General features: G+C 41.4%; 1 protein-coding gene across 2 annotated transcripts in view; it reads right to left on the reverse strand.

Annotated features, from left to right (window-relative positions):
• The window catches only part of SLC44A3 (solute carrier family 44 member 3), a 104,242-nt gene that overhangs the window by 60,985 nt on the left and 30,278 nt on the right, over nucleotides 1-12,979 (reverse strand). For both annotated transcript variants that reach the window (XM_027862621.1, XM_027862622.1), the window contains exons 6-9: nucleotides 12,800-12,960; nucleotides 10,328-10,417; nucleotides 7,752-7,876; nucleotides 894-1,080 (exon numbers count right to left, since the gene is read on the reverse strand). In XM_027862621.1, the coding sequence (XP_027718422.1) occupies nucleotides 894-1,080; nucleotides 7,752-7,876; nucleotides 10,328-10,417; nucleotides 12,800-12,960 (563 nt within the window). The remainder of the gene's footprint in view (nucleotides 1-893; nucleotides 1,081-7,751; nucleotides 7,877-10,327; nucleotides 10,418-12,799; nucleotides 12,961-12,979) is intronic.

The raw sequence follows: 12,979 nt of genomic DNA on the forward strand, positions 1-12,979 counted from the left end.
AGCGATTTTTAAAACTTAATACATTATATAAGTGTTTATAATAATAACTATTATTATTGTTGTTATTCTGGCTTCTCCCTCACCCTCTAAACCAAACTGGTAAACCAGTTTGGGTCAAGGTTCAATCTAAAGACATTCAATAGTATTATTTCTAGGTAGGTCATCTTCTTTAATATTATATTAATTTCTAAAATTCTTTGAGTTCCTATAGAATTACCATGAAGTGGTAATTCTTTAAATATACATATATTACATATATATGCATATATTTATATTATATTGATCATTATCGCTGGTGTTTCAGGTCAGTGGCTATTGGGTTGCTGGTTTTGAGGATGGACACACACATGTGTGTTTGTGTATATATATGTACATTTATATACATCTATATATATATATATATATATATAGATGTATATAAATGTACATATATGTGTGTGTATATATGCTGGGGGTGTGTGAGGCAATTGCAGTTAAATGACTTGCCCAGGGTCACACTGCTAGAAAGTGTCAAGTGTCTGAGGCTGGATTTGAACTCAGGTCCTCCTGACTTCAGGGCTGTTGCTCTATCTACTGCGCCACCTAGTTGCTCAAATGCTTTTTTTTTTTAAAGCTCTGCTGTTACTTTCCACAAAATCAAACAATAATCAGATAACACAATACACAATAAACAAAATCACAACTGTACAAGAGCAGAAAGCACCTTCCTAGGTTTCTTCCATGGTAAAGTCCTGACACTTCCCTACTCCATCTTCATCAGCTTCTCCTTGCCATGGTATTACCTCCTCTTACAAGAGGATGAGCCCTCATCTCACAATAAATACTACCTCCAGGTGAAGGTGTGCTTTTTTCTATTTGAGAATTAGAGGTGACATAAAATACTTGGCACTTACCTGCAGTTCCTAAACTCAGCAGGACAGCAACCCACAGCACCCAGAAGAAAATGAGAATTATAAATGTCCAAAGTGGCTGGAGGAGCAGGGAAGGGGAACTTCTGATAGTTTTACTTGTTACTTGGAAAAGGTCGACTGTCAACTGGATCCTCTCTCTGAGAACAAAAATCAGTATGAGCAGAACCACCTGTTAAAGAAAAAGCTATTAGCAAATTCTTTTAAAAATTCCTGGAGAATTGTACAGTTTTTCTTTAAGTTATAAGAAACTTAAAAGCTACTGAATTCTCAGAACACAGCTCATTCCTTTGACATTCAAAGGCCTTCATAACCTGCCCCCTCTTACCTTTCCAGTCTTCTTCTACCCTCCTCCCTACCATATACTCTTTGATCCTATGACAAAGGCCTCCTTGACATTTCATGAACAAGAATTTTTGGGTACTTTTTCTGGCTGAGCACCATACCTGGAATGCTTCCTTTAAATCCCAATTAAAATTACATCTTCTACAGGAAGCCTTTTCCCTACACTTTGAATTCTAGTGCTTTTCCTTTATTATTTCTATTTTTCCTGCATATAGCTTGTTTGTTTGTATGTTTACTTGTTCTCTCCCCCATCAGACTGGGAGCTCCTGGAGGGCAGGGAGTCTTTTGCTCTTTTGTATCCCTAGCACTTAGGACAATGTCTGGCACATAGTAGGTACTTAATGTTTATTGACTAGGTTCTGCTTACTCTTTTCACATTAACTGATAAATTCTGTGCCCAATGGAAAGGGAAGAGGCAAATAAGATAAACCCAGAGAGTGAATTATTATGAACTTTCTTAGGAAGGGAATTTATCTTTTATTTCTAACACATTTCTTTCACAGTACTTATTGTAAATGGTCACATGCATAAGGTACTCAATAAAGGCTGGTATACTGATGAAAGGGAAAGGGGAGATGAGATGCAAAGGGATGAGAAACTAAAGGAACAGTGCAATAATGTACTGTTACATTTATCTTTTATTTAGATGTAAGTTGTAAATGAAGCAAAATGAGATGATCTTTTATGGAATAAAGTGAGTTTCTTACTCTGGACTGAAGGGGTGTGGGTGTTCCCATAAGCAAGAATAACACAAAGAACATTGGATATAGAATCTAAGCTTGTCCATTTGCATTATAGTTTTGCTACTTAGTAGATGTCTGACCTTAGGAAAGTCACCTAACCTGTTTGTGCCTTAGTTTCCTCATCTGGTACATAGTAGGCATTTAATAAATGTTGATTGATTGCTCTGTTGAATGAAGTTTGGACTAGATGACATGCTAGGTTTCCTTCCAGAGCTAAATCTATGAGCCTGTAATGTATGTATTTTGTAATCCATCTTGTGGAAGGCAGTATAGGATAGAAAGAAAGAGCATTAGCTATAAAGTCAGCAGGTTCTGGGGCCAAATGCAGACTCCACCACTTATTTAGGTGGTTTGGAGCAAGTCACAACACCTCTTAATCTTCTGTAGGTAACCTGTCTCTAGAATGGGATAATAAGACTTGTACAGCCTTATTCCCATAGTTATTGTGAGGGTTAATGAGACAACATATATAACATTCCACTGGGCACTGCCTGGAGGATCAGTCCTGGGCTGTGCATGTGGTGGGAGACGTGACTTCTGACTGGCTGAGAGAACACAGAGTGAGATGCTGTACACCTGCTGCAATGGACTTACACCTCCACTTTTGATTGGTAAACTGGAGTCCTCGGGGCCTTTCAAAAGTCTCTCAGCAACCTCATGGGAGTCCTTCCCTCCACACTGTCTGTAGCCAACCCAATGCATCATTCTCAGGATTCTCTCAACCGATCAGGAGTCATATGTCCTTCCACATACACAACACCTCTGGGAATGGCCAAAGAGGGTGTTACATGTATGTAAAGTACTTTCTAAATGTAAAGAGCATAGAACTTATTATACAGGGTGTCCCAAAAGTCTGAGGGCAATTTTAAGCTATTTGTGGTTAAAGACATATTATGTTATTGACCATAATTTGGGAGCACATAGCAGGTAACTTTCCCAGCAGACATAAGAAATTTCCATAACTCGATCCATATTATCTCATCCGGCTTCCCTTGAGACCAACAGTACCAAGTGGCAAGCCATGTAAGAGTCTATGGCCATGGAATGTGGCAGGCTGAACTAACCCCCAAGGAAAGACAGCCCCTGCCTCCCTTGGCCCCATGAGTACTGTGTTCTACTCTTCAGGCAAGCTGAGATAGGGTAATCTCCATGGAGAGCTTTAGAGAGTAATGCGACTGCCAATGGCGATTGTGCCACTGAGTGCCACATCACCCCACGCTTGCTGGTGATCAATTTATATCTACTTAAAAGCAGCAGCATGATGTACTTGGATGGAGTCAGGATGATCTTGATTCAAATCCTGCCTGTGACACATACTGACTGTATCTCGACTTGGGATTCACAATCTCTGACTCTCAGCTTCCTTATCTGTAAAATGGGGGTTGTAATAACAGCAGTCCCTAATTCTTAAAGGGTTATTGTAAGGCTTTAATGACAAAATGGATGTAAAGTACTTTGTTAAATTAAGTGCTCTGTTAATTATTATTAATATAGACATACATGGGGCAGCTAGGTGGCGCAGTGGATAGAGCTCCATCCTTAGAGTCAGGAGGACCTGAGTTCAAATATGACCTTAGACACTTGACCACTTGACACTTACTAGCTGTGTGACCCTGGAGGGTGACTTCACTTAACCCCGATTGCCTCACAAAAAAAAGGCAATATAGACATAAATGTTTTACTCAAAAGTAGTCTCAAAGAAGTCTTCTTTGATTCCCCAAGCCACAAATGTTCTGTCCCTCTTCTAAACTCCTGACACCATGTTTGGCGGTATTTTTTTTTAAATGACAATTATGTCATATATTAGGAGTAGGGATTATTTCACTCTTTGTCTTTGTATCCCCAGCACCAAGGATACAGTAGGTGCTTAATGGATGCCTGTGGATTGATTGAATGTGTCATATATATTTTTGTGTGACATCTCCTCTGCTGGATCTTTATCCAGATATTGCTTGCTAATCGTGGGTGTCCCCTAAGGTTGTCCTCAGTCATCTACTCTTTTCCTCCTTGATGATCTCATCAGCTCTCACGATTCAATTATCAAATATCACCTCTAGGCTGACAGTTCTCAAATCTACTTATGTAGCCCTAACCTCTCTCCTGACCCCTAGTCTCACATCTCCAACTATCTATTGAACATCTCAAATTGATGTCCTATAGGCATCTTAAACTCAATATATCCCAAAGTTAACTCCTCACTTTCTCTAATCCTCTGTATCCAAGTGTGGTCATTCTGTCTTTGTAATATCTCTTGTAAATGTCACACCAGGACGTTCCCTTCCTCCTCTGACCCTGCTACCACCTGGGTGCAGGAACTTATCACCTGATACCTTATCACCTTATCACCTTGGATCTTGGACAAATGTGGGGGGGGATCTGGAAAAAGGAAAAGTGGTAGTGGCCCCCAGAAGGGGTGGCTAAATTTGGTTTTCCTTTGATGCCTTCTAATTTCTCTTCTTTCTTTCCTTTTTCTATTTCTCCTTCCCCAAAGCATTCCAGCTTCTGGGCCACGAAGCAATTTTGGTGTTGGTGGATGGTGGGGTTGGAGAAGGATAAAGACTTGTGCTTGGGAAGGGATGAGGATGGAGTAGGGACAGGGAAGCAGAAAGTATTTCCCTTCTTCTCACTAAGTGGAGACCAGAACTAATTGTGTGTGTATGAGAGGGAGAAGAGCATCAGTCAGGTGTGGATTTCCCTCCTTCCCTCCTCCTCCTCTCTATCCCATCCTGTCCCGTGTCACTATAACCACTGTTGCCTGGCACTGAGTCTATAGCTTTGTTATGGAGAGAAGGGATTCTAGAAGCCAGCTGGCCATAGGGGCTGTTGGCATGTAATCACCATGAACAATTATTGAGCACTATGGGTGCCAGCTCTGCCCCTCACTAGCTGTGTGACCTTAGGCCAGTCATTTATCATTTGAGATCTGGTTTGTAAACTAGTCTAACGACATTTGTTTTACCTGCCTCACCAGGTTGTGAGGAAAATGAATGGAGGAATAGTCCAAATATCGGACTTAAGAGTCTCAGGAAGACCTGGGTTCTAATTCTGTCTCAGATGTTTAGTAGCTGTGTGACCCTGAACATGACATTTATTTTTATTTTTTTGATGAGGCAGTTGAGGTTAAGTGACTTGCCCAAGGTCACACAGCTGGTAAGTCTTATGTGTCTGAGGCCAGATTTGAACTCCGGTCTTCCTGACTCCAGGGCAGGTGCTCTATCTACTGTGTCACCTAGCTGCCCCCCTGAGCAAGACAGTTAACCAGTCTGGACCTCAGGTGTCTCATCTATAAAAAGAGGTTGCTGTGAAGATTAAATGACATTTAAAAAGATTAAAATAATAAGCTATAAAGTGCCTTAAGAATCTTCAAGAACTACACCAGATATTCCAAAAGTGGAGTTTTAAGTTTTGATACCTCAAAGACTTTTATTGGTTACTGCTACTACTAGTATTATTAATTATGACAAATCTTAAAATGCTAAATAAATCTGAGTTATTATTACTAGACATTTTGGGAGATAGAAAGAAGCCTAGGACATGTTCTCTTCTTTCAAGGATTATACCATCTAGTTGAGGTGGGAGGGGGGACCGATCTATCTTCCTCATCTGATCTCATTGTCTTTTGTATCCATTTTAGGCACTTATATCAGCTCTGGATCTCTCTGATATGTGTTTACCTCCCCATTTGAATGTAATCTCTTTGATATTAGGGACTCTGACTTTTCTCCCTGTATCTCCAATGCTTAGCACAGAGCTCAGTACATGGTGTTTAATAAATGCGTTTTTATTCATTTATCCTAATTTGTATATTTATCTGTGTATATATCTTACTGTCCCTGCTAGACTGTAATCTCCTTGAGGGCAGGTATCATTTCTTATCTCTCTTTTCTTTTCCCTAATGCTTACCAAAGTATATTGCATATACTCTATACATACTCAATAAATGCTGAATAAGCAAATGAAAAGAAAAACCACAGTGCAAAGTGGCAGATGCAAAGGGCTAAGTGAGTGAAATAAAGAATACAACAATGGGATTCTTCTATGACAACCACTGTACCTTCCCTAGGCATGGAGAAGAGAAGCGACTCCCCCTCCCTATTATAGCATCCTTCTCTTTCATCTAAGCTTACACCATTTTTTTGCACCAAGAAAGGATTACACACTCTGAGAGTTGGGTGGTCCTTAGAGATTTTGTGCAAAGAAGTCTTGTAAAAGGACTAATGGAAGGCCAGGGATATGTCCCAAGAAGCAGGTGCCTGGCTTTTGAGAAATCCACCTTTTCCTTTTCTATGACTTCCTTTCTGTGGGAATAACACCTTTCTCTCCCCCCCACCCCCAGCCTTTTTTAAAGTTAAGTATCCCACAGGCCAAAGTACAGAGGGATTATAGACCAGCTGAAATCAATTTCTGGCCCCATGAAGGGTCCTAGGGAACCATGGTGTAGTCAGTCCTAATACCCACCAGTCACTGTAACATTTTTCAGGATTCTAGAAGCGGGGGTGGGGTAGGGTAGAATAAAGCTTCTTTCTGCTGTCTTGGCACTTGGCACTCATCTGTTTCTAACTAGAGCTCACAGGGGAGGAGAAAGCAGGTTCTCTGAAAACTAAACCCACCCAACAGCTAACAGGTTTGGAAACAAAGGGGTCTGTGTATCCCACTATATCGTGAGATGTTACGCTAGCCAGAGAGCAGCACGTTCATTGGCTGGGGGGAGGTGCCAGTCTTTCCAAACAGGAAACATTCCCCCACATTATCAGGAGGCTGTAACCTCATCCCCCTCTCAGCTACTACCTTGTGTCTGCTTAGACAGGAATGAAAACAGCAGAGTGCTAAATGAACATCGACTGCTGCCCTGGGAGGGAGCAGGAGGGATTTCATAAAAAGAGAAGTTTTCTGTTCTTCTTCTTGAAAGGTTTTCCTTTATCCCTGGGTAGGAATCAGAGAAGCAAAGAGGCATCACCTTTCACCTGCACGTTCTGAGGTGAAGGGCTAACTATGGCCTTTTTGTTTTTGTTTTTCTGAAAAGGCAGTTCTCGAGATTCCGCTGGGTACTTGCTCCTTTCTACACCCCTTCCTTGAACGCAACCCTCCATCCCCCACCTCTACACCTTTGCTTTGACTGTCCCCCATGTCTGGAATGCTCTGCCCTCTCACCTTTTAGTTTCCCTGGCTTCCTTCAAGGTTCAACTCAAATTCTACTTTCTGATTTTTCCTGATCCCACAAATGCTAATGCATTCTTCTTTCAAATTACTTTCATCTATGCTGCATATATCTTGTATGTACATAGTAATTTACACACGTTGTCTCTCACTAAAATGTACAATCCTTAAGGGTTGGGACTGTTGTTTTTTGTTTTTTTTGGGGGGGGGGGGCGGATACTTTCTTTGAATATGCAGGGCTTAACACAGCGTCCAGCATCTGTGTGCTTAGTCATTTTTCAGTCACATCCAACTCTGTGACCTCATTTGGGGTATTCCTGGCAAAGATACTGGAATGGCTTGTCATTCCCTTTTTCAGATCATTTTACAGATGAGGAAACTGAGGCAAACAGGGTTAAGAGACTTGCCCAGGGTCACACAGCTAGTAAGTGTCTGAGGCCAGATATGAACGCAGGAAATGAGTCTTCCTGACTCCAGGCCCAGCACTCTATCCACTGCTCCACCTAGTCACCTTTGCCCAGGACATAGAAAGCACTTAATAAATATCTGTTCAGACTGAGTCACTTGCAAGCCCTGCTGGAACAGGGGTACTTCTTACCGCGATCACTGTGGAGACAATAGCGAATCCCAGTAAACATTTCATGTTTTCCTTTTCAGTGTCCAGTTCGATGCTGAGGTCATTGATATAGTCATAATAAAGCCACCATAACACACCGGAGACAACTGGAAAACAAAACACCATCTGGCCTCAATCGATCCTGGTTCTACAAGATATGGATGGCACAGCAAAGCTGTGACCTGCTGAACCTAAGTCTGTCCCCTGCCCGCTCTGGGATAGCCTCTCAAGTACAGGGGTCCCAAACCACAGAGGGCTTTGCAGGTAATAAGCCACACTTTCTAGATGGAGTTGGGAAAGGAACGGGTCTTGAGAGTGACTTGCAAAGCACCAGCTTTTAAGGCTTTCCACCCCATCCTGCAATGGCTTCGAATCTCTGGGTGGTCTCCAAGGGTAGTCTAGAGACAACTGGGAAGGGAGAGCACCAGGCTCAGGAACCCAAGTGCCAAGTGTAGAAGCAGCCCTACCTTTGATATCCTGTGCAAGGCAGAGACCTACTTTCTCATTTATAAGATGAGGGCATAGTTATCACCCACTTAATTAAGGAATAATCACAAGATTTAGACTTAGACTAGACTTCAGAGGTTAAATAGTACTAATGTATACCTGAACAGGAATCTCCTCTCTAATATCTCCAACAAGTGGTCAGCTAACTCCCACTTGAATTACCTCTCATATACTCTGCATACATCTTGCATTTAAGTAGTTATTTATAGATTGCCTCACTCCCCTTCCCCATTAGAATATGAGGTCCCTGAAGTCAGGGACTAAGTTTTTGCCTTTCTTTGTATCACTAAGTGCTTAGCACAGTGCCTGGCACATAGTAAGTGCTTAATAGATGATTGCTAGGTGACTGAATGATGTGATGGATGTGGAGCTCACTACTACCTAAGAGACCATTCTAATTTAGAATAGGGTCAGCTGTTCTTTTAAAAGTAATTTTTCTAGCTGCCTTTTACTTTCCCATCACAATCGCTTCTGGAGGGCCTAACTATTAGGAATTTTCCCTTTAAACCAAAATGAAATCTACTTCTTACATATGTCTACTTTTTGCTCTTGGTTCTGTCATCCGGGGACCATGAAGTACAAGTCTGACCCTTCTTCCACCTAACAGGTTTTCAAACATTTGAACACTACTCTCAGGTTCCTGTAAATCTTCTCTAGACTAGTTCCTTCAGTTAACCCTCAGTATGAGAGCCCAATTACATCACCACTCTTAGGGCCTTTCTCTGAATCTGTTCCTATTTGTGAATAACATTTCTAAAATGGAGTCCCCAGAATTGAACACAGTGCTCCAGGTGTGACCTAAGCAGGGCAGAGGGCAGAAGAATTATCATTTCCTTTGTCCTGGATTCGATTCCCCTATTATTGCACCTTGTAGAAACTGAAGTCCCTAAAGATTAATTCATTAGCCCAAATTCACACAGGTACAAATTATACAGGTATTAAATAATATCAGTCACTTGCACATATCAAATGTCATGGAAATCTTTGTGTTTTCGTAACCTTAGCAACCAATGCAGTGACTGGTATGTAGCAGGTGCTTAATAAATGCTGGTCTTATTGAAGTGACCCCTTAATTTATAGAAGAAAGGTCAGAGTTGAGAAAAAATATCGTATATCCTCGTGGCCCACTTAAGAATATACACTGACGTGGAGGGGAATGGAGCTAAGCATTTATTAAGCACCTATTACACGCCAGGCACTTTGCTAAGCACTTTACAAATACTATCTCATTTGGTCCTTGCAACAAGCCTATGAAATGTATGCTGTTCTGTTATTATGACCATTTTACAGTTGAGGAAACTGAGGCAAAGATTAAAGTGACTTGCCCACAGTTAGAGCTTATAAGTGCTTGAGGCCAGATTTGAACTCGAGTTTTTCTGATTCTAAATCTAGTGCTTTGTCCACTGAGCCCCATAGCTGCCCCATATAGAATGTATGGTCCCCAAAGCCTAGCTGTGTGAAATTGTGGATAGAGTGCTGAACCTGAAATAAGGAAGAATCAGGTTCAAATCCCACTCCCAGCCCTTATTAGCTGTTTGACCACAGACAAGGTACACTCAGGCTCAGTTTATTCAGATGTAAAATGGGGAGAATAATACCTGTGGGACCTACCTCTCAGGGTTGTTATGAGATAACATTTCCTAAGCCCCTTATAAGCCTTACAATGTTATAAAAATGTGAGTTGTTATTGTTCTTAATGGACTGAATTTCAGTTGTTGGAAATGCTAATCCAGAAGCAACTCTTCAATCAATTCTCCACAAGTATCAGTTAATTTTTAGGACTATTTGGAGGAAGGTTAGATATGTGATTTCATCTTGTAGAGGGGATTTGGTCAAGAGGATAGAGGACCAACTTTTGAGTTAGAAAGACCTGGTCAAGTCTCACTTACGGCTCATACTGGTTGTATGACCCTGGACTAGTCAGCTTCTCGGTGCCCCAGGTGGGTCCTAAGACCTTAAGTCAAGGACACTTTCACGTTGCTAATTCCCTGAATCAATGAAATTAGAGATCTTGATGAAAACAAAAATACAAGCCATGCAGAAATACTTACGTAAGAGGGCCAAAACAACCAAGGAAATGAAAATATGAAGCAGGAGGGTGGTGATGAATTGGAAGGTGAACATCATGGTCAGAGACAAGGCTGCAAAAACAAGGGAAGAAATCACAGATGCCAACAACGAGGAGAATAGGGCTGATACACATGATGGCCACTATAGCTTCTGGGAGAACCAGGACCAGGAGCTTCACATATTCTGTAAAATCTGGGGAAGTCTGAACTTTGCTAAATGGAGATCATAAGAACAGCCCAGTATTGTTAAGAGAAATTGATCAATCAATAAGACATTTATTAAACACCTACTATGTGCCAGGCACTGTGCTGAGTACTTAGTTGTATGCAGTCTGACCTACTCAGGATAATGAGCCATTAATTATTTGGAAATGTCAGGATTTCGCTGGATTGTAAGATTATAAGTAAGATTTGTAGGACCCTGGAAAATGGATCTGTGTCATGTCTCTCTTTGGGTCCCCAGGGCTTTAGCATAGCTCTTCAAACACAGGATTACTAAGACTACACAGAAATATAGAGTTTCAAATTCCAAACTGATTTTGCCTCAATTCTAAAATGACTGGTCTGCAACCGTACATTAATGAATTCTTTTTGCCTCATATGGAAATGGAGGGATGATGGGGGTGAGGGCTGGGGCTGGGGGTGGGGATTAAATGAAATTTTAGCTGCAATTTGTTGCAAGTTTGCCAACTTAACACAAAGGCCAAAATGTAAACTCCTGAAAGGTGGGTATTATTTCCTTTTCGTCCTTGTGATTCCATTGCCTCATGTTGAGACCTGGCCCATTGTAGACCTTAATAAATGTTTACTGAGATGAATCGAAGCTCTTTTCCCCAAGGCTTCCCGAGGTTGAGGCCCTCTCTAGTCTGGGGTCACCCTGACTTCCCAGTCTTATTTCTATTGCTACTCTTTTCCCATATTTCCAGGTAATCTGGATAACTTCTCATGTACAAACTTACATGCACAGTGCTCTCTTTGCTCAACCTTTCCTTATACCTGGAATACCCCTGTCTACATCTTCACTCATGGGACTCACACTCATCCTTTAAAGACCAATACCAATAGCATCTCTTCCAAGGAGCCTCCTTTAATCCCCTCCTCCATATGTTGCCAACAATATCCCCCTTCAGCTTCATATAGCATGGGGTTCAGCAACTCTCTCTTTAAAAAAATATTTTATTTTTTCTAATTACATATAAAGATAATTTTTAACATTCATTTTTTAAACAAAATCTTGAGTTGCCAATTTTCTCCGTCCTCCCTCCCTAGGATGGTAAGCAATTTGATATAGGTTATATATGTGCAATTGCATAAAACATATTTCCATATCAGTCATTTTGTTAAAGAAGAAACAGGACAAAAGGAAAAAAAATCATGAAAAAAAAACCAAGTGAAAATGGTATGCTTCCATCTGCATTCAGACTACATCAGTTCTTTCCTAGGATGTAGATAGCATTTTCCATCATGAGTTCTTTGGAATTGTCTTGGATCGTTGTATTGCTGAGAAGAGCTAAGTCAATCATAGTTGATCATCGCACAATGTTGCTACTGTGTATAATGTTCACCTGGTTCTGCTCATTTCACTTTGTTTAGCAACCTCTAATGCACTTCTCATGTAATGTTGTGAAATATAGCTATGAACATGAGTGACTTTTTTCCCTACTCGACTATATGCCCCTTAAGGGTAGGAGAGACTGGTTGTACGGATAAGATTTGGGAGTCAGGAGTTTGAACCCTGTCCATGACACTTTCTGATAGGATGACCCTGGGTCAGTTACTTAAACCTCTTTGAGGAGTACTTTACTCATCTATAAAATGAGGATAAGAACAGTGCCGGCCTCACAGGGTTGTTGAGGTATAGGTGGAATCATTGACCTACAGCAAGAAGCGACCTCAGAAGCTTCCTCCAACCCTCTCCTTTGACAGATGAAGAAACTGAAGCTTTGGGAGATGAAGGGATTTGCCCAGGATCTCACAGGCAGTAAGCGCCAGAAGGAGCTGAGGTATCTAGTGCTCCTTTCGCTGGACCATACTTTGTAAACCTAAGGTGCCCCATAAGTGTCATCTATCATCATTGCCAGGTCTGATGTCAATTCTGAACCTCCCTCAGCACCTACCACAGTGCTGGGAGCACAGGAGGCATTAGTAAACGTTTGCTCATCTGCTCTTTAGCTAAACAGGTGAAGGACCCTGGATTGTTATGACTTAATACTAGGATTTTTGACACTTTTCAAATACTTTCATGAAAAACTCAGGCCCAAGCGCTGACAGCTAACTGAAATAAGCCAAAGAACCTTCCCTCTCAGTGGGACACAAGGAATGCAGGCATGAAGCTAAATTCCAATTTGCAAGGCTAGGAGGGGAACACACACACACAGGACAGGAGCCAGCCCAGTTCTAGGCTCACAGGAATTCACTACACCCCTGTCCAAAGTAGTCAGAAAAGAAAATTACCTACTGCGAGGATACACAGGCCGAGCATTGTGTCTCTCCCTGACATGATGCCGCTTAGGATTCGATGGAGGGTGTCCACATCATTGATCAAAACAGATGCAAACAGGGAGTAGCACTCAGGGGTTTGAGGGACACAGCGATTGAACAAAGGGAAAGATTTGCTAAAAAGTAAAAACAGGA

This window comes from Vombatus ursinus, unplaced genomic scaffold (genome assembly GCF_900497805.2).
Source record: "Vombatus ursinus unplaced genomic scaffold, bare-nosed wombat genome assembly UNPS02014769.1, whole genome shotgun sequence".
NCBI lineage: Eukaryota > Metazoa > Chordata > Mammalia > Diprotodontia > Vombatidae > Vombatus > Vombatus ursinus.